Source organism: Nicotiana sylvestris, chromosome 11, assembly GCF_000393655.2.
Source record: "Nicotiana sylvestris chromosome 11, ASM39365v2, whole genome shotgun sequence".
In the NCBI taxonomy this organism is placed as follows: Eukaryota; Viridiplantae; Streptophyta; class Magnoliopsida; order Solanales; family Solanaceae; genus Nicotiana; species Nicotiana sylvestris.
This window is the reverse complement of record NC_091067.1, coordinates 37830847-37837193: the sequence shown is the minus strand read 5'-3', so window position 1 is coordinate 37837193 and position 6347 is coordinate 37830847. Positions and strand designations below refer to the sequence as shown.

General features: G+C 35.3%; 1 protein-coding gene across 1 annotated transcript; it reads right to left on the bottom strand.

The window, feature by feature from the left end:
- Positions 1-1409: 1409 nt before the first annotated feature.
- Positions 1410-2968, bottom strand: LOC104230146 (importin subunit beta-3-like). The gene is made up of 5 exons (XM_009782885.2): positions 2810-2968; positions 2672-2727; positions 1833-1971; positions 1668-1737; positions 1410-1583 (listed from the first exon to the last, which is right to left on the bottom strand). The coding sequence occupies exons 1-5, from the start codon at positions 2876-2878 to the stop codon at positions 1486-1488; spliced, it is 432 nt and encodes a 143-aa protein (XP_009781187.1). The 5' UTR covers positions 2879-2968; the 3' UTR covers positions 1410-1485.
- Positions 2969-6347: the final 3379 nt, after the last annotated feature.

Below are 6347 nucleotides of genomic sequence, written 5' to 3'. Positions count from 1 at the left end.
CTTAAATTCGGGTGCACATTTATGTGACCCAAATCCAAATCTCAACGGAGTCGAAATGTGTTTCTAATCACGGGTACATTGATTGTGACGTGGTCCGAGATGCATGTCCATGACGTTGCAAATTCCTTTTAAAAAATAAGAATGAGATGAGCCTCGCCGAATAAAAATACAAAATTGCGGGGCCCTCGGTAAATATTTGCTTTAAAATTGCTTAGACTTCGGGATGGACTGTTTAGCAAAATTTTACGGCCCTACCCAAAGTAAATGATACACTAGTCGCTTTAGGTGCGCCTTTAATAATTTAATTTTCTTAAAACTCGGGTGCACATTTATGTGACCCAAATCCAAATCTCAACAGAGTTGAAATGTGCCAACAACTACGGGTGCATTAATGTGACATGGTTGGAGATGTATTTCCATGATGTTGCAATTCTTGATAAAAAAATATATAATAATAATGACAAAAGCGGTTAAAAGTTAAAACTTGCACATGAACTCATAATTGTACAAAATCAGATAAACAAGCCGAACATGACAGTTGAGCGACCGTGCTAGAACCACGGAACTCGGGAATGCCTAATACCTTCTCCCAGTTAACAGAATTCCTTATCCGGATTTCTGGTTCGCGGACTGTAATACAGAGTCATTCTTCTCCTCGATTTGGGATTAAATTGGTGACTTGGGACACCCTAAATCTCCCAAGTGGCGACTCTGAAATAAACAAACAAATCTCGTTTCGATTGTCCTTTAATTGAAAAAACTCCTTCACCCCTCGCGGGGGCGGAAAAAGGAGGTGTCACACTAGTAAATGTCACTAAAATTAAGTTTCCATATTAGAGTTTGCCTACTTTAATTGAAAAAATAGAGAAATCCTATGCTGCTTCTTGCTTTGTCAACAATCATGAAGCATTTCATTAATTGGCTTAATAGTGATTTACTGAGACAATTGCAAGTTTCATTAAGGAGTCAATCTACTACATAGTTAATAATCTGTTTTTTGTCTTACCTATTCATGTGAAGGGAAATCTCGTAATTACGGAATTTATGGTAGTAAGGGAAGCCTTGGAGCAACGATAAAGTTGTCTTTGTGTGACCTATATCGCTAATGCTTGCATTATGATAGGTTATCTACATCACACTCCTTGAGGTGCGGCCCTCCACCGACCCTGTATAAATGGAGGATGCTTTGTTCATCGGGCTGCCTTTATATGATTTAAGGTAGATTTTGTAATCTGTTTTAATTCTGGGAAAAACTACGTACTTGGATCAAAGTAAAGAAACCATCTTAACATGACGTACCAATAGGCATATATTTGCACATATTTTTGCCTCAGGCTCCTGCATGAGAAAGCAATCAAAGTGTCACTTTCTCATTATTCAGATAAATGGAGCTCAATCTTTTTCCCCAAAGAAAAACAAAAAAAAAAAAAAAACAGAAGCATATGTTGAAGGCAACCGAATATAAAGCGTCCCCCAAAGCTAGTATTATATCGCCAGACACTGCGTGAAGTATGACTGGTTTCCACCTCGAGCAATCCCTTTCTCTATCGCCAGTTTAGCAGAAGGCAATAGGAATGACAATGCTTAACCACCACAAATTATAACATCTCATCAAAAGTTGGAGTAGTCAAAAAAAAAGACCATATGAAATCATGAATTTTTTTTACCATAATTAGCGTAGTTCCTGACATCATCATCGATATAGAATTTAAGAAGTGGAACTAAAACTGAAGCAACCTGTTTCATGATTTAAGCCATAAGTATCACCTGTCGTAAATCCACTTAATAGCACACGAGATAAAGTAAACGTGCAAGTGATTATTCATGCTAACCTGGGAAATCCATCGATAGAATTCTTCCTTCAAATTATGAGCATATCTACCAAGGAGACCACAGGCTATAGATTTCACCTCTAGGAGGTCACTTCCTTTGATGCATATAATTTCATTCCCAAACTTGACTTTGTATATACTGCAAAATGTGAAACTCAAGTTGATCCTAGGTTGCCCCAATAACCACATCTCCTAGCAGTCTTAGTACTGATCAGTAAAAAAAAGGGTAGCTCGGTGCACTAAGCTCCCGCTATGCGCGGGTTCGGGAAAGGGTCGGACCACATGGGTCTATTGTACATAGTCTTACCCTGTATTTCTGAAAGAGGTTGTTTCTACTGCTTGAACTCGTGACCTCCTGGGCACGCGGTAGCAACCTACCAGTTACGCCAAGGCTCTCCTTCGATCAGTAGAGCAAAACAAATAACAAGAAATCCTATGGAATATTCCCGAGTAATTATATTTAATTGGGCGAGTAACTAAAGCAATTGTGCTCCTAAATGTGTGGTGACTATACATCTGGAGAAGAATTTGAAAACAGGATGTTGCAAACTAACTGACACCGTGTCTAGTAGATATCAAAGCAATATAGGTAGATAATATTCAGCCAGAGTTGGAGGACATGTTATGCCATTTTGAGCTATAGATATAAAGACAGATATGAGGGATCAATATATAACAAAAAGTTAAATATATTAGTCTAACATCCTTTTTAAAATAGGCATGGGCTAGAAGGCCTTTGGATCCTCTGACAGCTTTTCATAAGTTAAGAGGTTGTCCGCAAAAATCCAAATGAAATTCAAAAATAAATACAAAGCCAAACCTCAATGATAAAAGCTTACCTATCATATAATTTATCAGTCGATACAGTCTTATCAGGCTCAAATTGAGCACACGCCTGCGATGAAATTAAGAAATGCTGAGAGGCCAATATAAACAGAAGTTCTGAGCTCGTAATATCAAAGAATTACAAAACATACATGTAGAATGTAAACAATAGTATCAGACTCTCTCACTTGTGATTTTTGAAATGACTTGAGTACTTCCATAACCTTTAATGACACCAAAAATAAAATTTAAAAAGTTGATGTTGAGAAATGAATGAACGGATAAGATCACATGATCACGACACCAAGAGAAGAACGAGAGTGTCAAAAGAGAGGCAGAATGTAGGACAAAAGAGGAATTAGGAGGATAAGATATATGAGTCATTAGTTGTTGCTCCCAAGTCCTGAAGATTAATGGTAATCCATGATCTGCAATGACACTGCAAAAAAATACTCGCTCATGATGATGTTTACACCAAATCAATGAATACATGACATGTGTCATTGACACTTTATCACTCCATCATGGTTAACTAACATGTATTTTTCACCTCAAGTTATCATTAACCATTGATAAAATATAGTTGTATGGTATAAACACCGAGTGTATATAAGTTTTTCCAATAACATGAATATATGTCTTGTGCAACACACGCACATGCAAAATGATGTATTGGGCATAGATGGGAGAAGACCGGATCTAAGTCATCTCTGAATTTTTCTTTGCCTACAACCATTGCATCCAGGCTTATGCACTCGAAGGCACTGACTTGAAGCTTGTGATTAGATATATCATTTGCATTTGCCCGGATAAGTTTCAAATATGTCATTACAAAATCATAGTATGCTTGGAATTGCTCTTGTTGAAGTATATATGATATTTTAGCCATTAATATTCATAACATAAGCAGATAAAAACTGAGTAAAAACTGAATGCAAGAAGGTATGTTAGAAATATGCTTTAGAAGCTGCTCTGAGTAAAATTATTTTACTATTTCAGATTAAGAGTTATTTACTGCAGTAATTAATTTGAATTTGAAATAATTTTGAACTGGTCTTTACAAGTGAACTAGTCTGATGTTATTTCCAGTAGATTTTGTACTGATTTTTAGGTCTTTTAAGTTAGTAGTTATCTTATAAATTGTAGTCCAGATCCAATGAAACAATATAGAATTTTCAGCTTCAATTCTTTAGAGTTCCTTTTACATCTATTCCAGTATACTCCTTTTATTTTTTTGTCATCTTCCCCTTTTATTTTCCTTAGTTTCTTTTATCAAGAATCAACAATTGGCATCAGAGCCATCTTCATAAAAGACCTGAGTAAAAATAAATTCTTGAGTGAGATGGAGATTGAAACGAGTTTTTCTCAATTGGCTCCTCCGGTCTTTGATGGTGAAAATTACCAACTGAGTGAGAATGGAGACATACTTGGAGGCTTCAGTTCTTTGGGAGGTCGTGGATGAGGATTATAATGTTCTTTTGCTGCCTAACAATTCTACCGTGGCCCAGATCAAGAGTCACAAGAAAAAGAAAATCAGGAAATCAAAGGCGAAAGCAACTTTGTTTGGCATCAATTTTCACGAGAGTTATGGCTCTCAAATCAGCAAAAGAAATTTGGGATTATCTGAATGAATAATATATATGAGATGAAAGAATGCGAGGCATGAAGGTGTTGAATTTAATAAGGGAATTCGAGTTGCAGAAATGAAGGAATCTGAGACCGTCAAAGAATATTCTAATCGGTTGCTTGGCATTGTTAACAAGGTAAGATTGCTTGTTACTAAATTTAAAAATTCAAGAATTGTTGAAAAAATTCTTATTACGGTGCCTGAAAAATGAAGTATTCATAACTACCTTGGAAAACACAAAAGATCTATACAAGATTACCTTGACAGAGTTTTTAAATATATTGCAGGCACAAGAGCAAAGGAAGCATATGAGGCAAGATGGTATGGTTGAAGGAGCCTTGGCAACCAACCACAAAATTCAAAGCAAGGGTAATAATAAAAAGAATTACCCACCTTATCAATACTGTGACAAAAAAGGTCATCCACCATTCAAGTGTTGGAAGAAGTCAGATGCAAAGTGCAAAATCTACAACCAACTTGGTCATGAAGCTGTAATTTGCAAAGGCAAATCTCAAAAGCATGAAACATTCAAAAGCATGAAGCAGATTTCCAAGTCACCAATGAAGAAGAAGATCACTTGTTTTTGGAAACTCTTCTTTTAACCAAGAAATATAATTTTTAGATAATTGATAGTGGTTGTACAACCCACATGACAAAAAAATTCAAAGAATTCATGTGTATGAGAAATAAGAAAGTCAGAATTGGGAATGGTGATTATATTCTTGCTGAAGAAAAAGGAACAATTGCAATTGCAACAAATTCAAGTACTAAGAAAATTTCATATGTTCTTTATGTTCCTGATAGTGTTGGACAACTAATGGAAAAGGGATTTAAAGTATCCTTTGAAGATAAACATTGTTTCATTTATGATGCAACTAAACTTGAGATTTTAACGGTTAATATGAGAGGTAAAAACTTCTCATTTGATCCAACATAAGATGAAAAGTGGAGCCAAAAGAATCTACAAAGTTCAGATAATCCTCCAGTTTAGGACATATGTGAAAATGAGCAAAGAAGAAGTTGTCAACATTTCAGAAAAATAAAATCTGCAAGAAGGGTGACAAGCCTTAAGGCAAAATGCAAATCCGGAAGAAAGTTGACAAGCCTCAAGGCAAGATGCAAATGAAGCCAAAAAAAGAGCCAACTTATTTCGTTGACAACCATGAGATGTAACAAAAGAGAAAAGTAAACTCAATTTATTGCAAGTCCAAAGATCAGTTGGCAGATTTACGTACAAAGTCGCTTCCAGTTAAAGGTTTACAATGCATAAATTCAGAATTTGCAGCTTTAAAAGGAAGCTTGAGTGTTAGAAATATGCTTTAGAAGCCGCTCTCAATAAAATTATTTAATGTTTCAGCTTAAGAGTTATTTATTGCAGTAATTTAGTTTTAATTTAAAATAATTTTGAACAGTCTTTAGGAGTGAACTAGTCTCTAGGAGTTTGTTATATCGAGCAGATTTTATGCAGCTTTAATTCTTTAGAGTTCTTTTTTACATCTATTCCAATATACTCCTTTTATTTTCATGTCATCTTCCCCTGTTATTTCCTTTAGTATCTTTTATCAAGAGCCAACAAGGTAATACCTTAGATAATTAATTAGCAATACCAGACAATGCCTTTACTGCTGCTCTTTGAACCATTCCGTGTCGTTTTGCATGCCAAACAACTGCAATGAATAGGAAAATACACCACGAATCTCTTAAACTTATTAGCAATAATCTGCCTTTTGTAATAAGGTGGCCTCTATATTTGCGTACATATAGAAGTACAAGCTGTTTGTTGAGTATTCTAAGTAGGGTACAAAAGTTTCTGGCTTGTTATATTGACAAAAATCCGAGACAGCTAAAGTTGCATGTGTGTTTAACCTTAAAATCGGATAACAATTAAACTTATAAGTGATTTTAAGGATATGTGATTTCACTTGGCACAAATTGATGAATGCAAGAATTAATAATAGAAATTAACAGTAAAATAAAGCAAACCACTGTGATGAACAATTGTGGCACTCAAGCTAAATCACCTTCGAATCAACTGAATAATGGAAAAAGTATGAACTCGAATA

Excerpts from the sequence above, each read along its gene's own strand:
- LOC104230146 (XM_009782885.2), bottom strand. The coding sequence starts at position 2,878 with ATGGAAGTACTCAAGTCATTTCAAAAATCACAAGTGAGAGAGTCTGAT. Across the intron at positions 1,972-2,671 it reads ACTGATAAATTATATGATAG|TATATACAAAGTCAAGTTTG; the intron begins GTAAGCTTTTAT and ends CACATTTTGCAG. Across the intron at positions 1,584-1,667 it reads CAGGAACTACGCTAATTATG|CATTGTCATTCCTATTGCCT; the intron begins GTAAAAAAAATT and ends GTGGTGGTTAAG.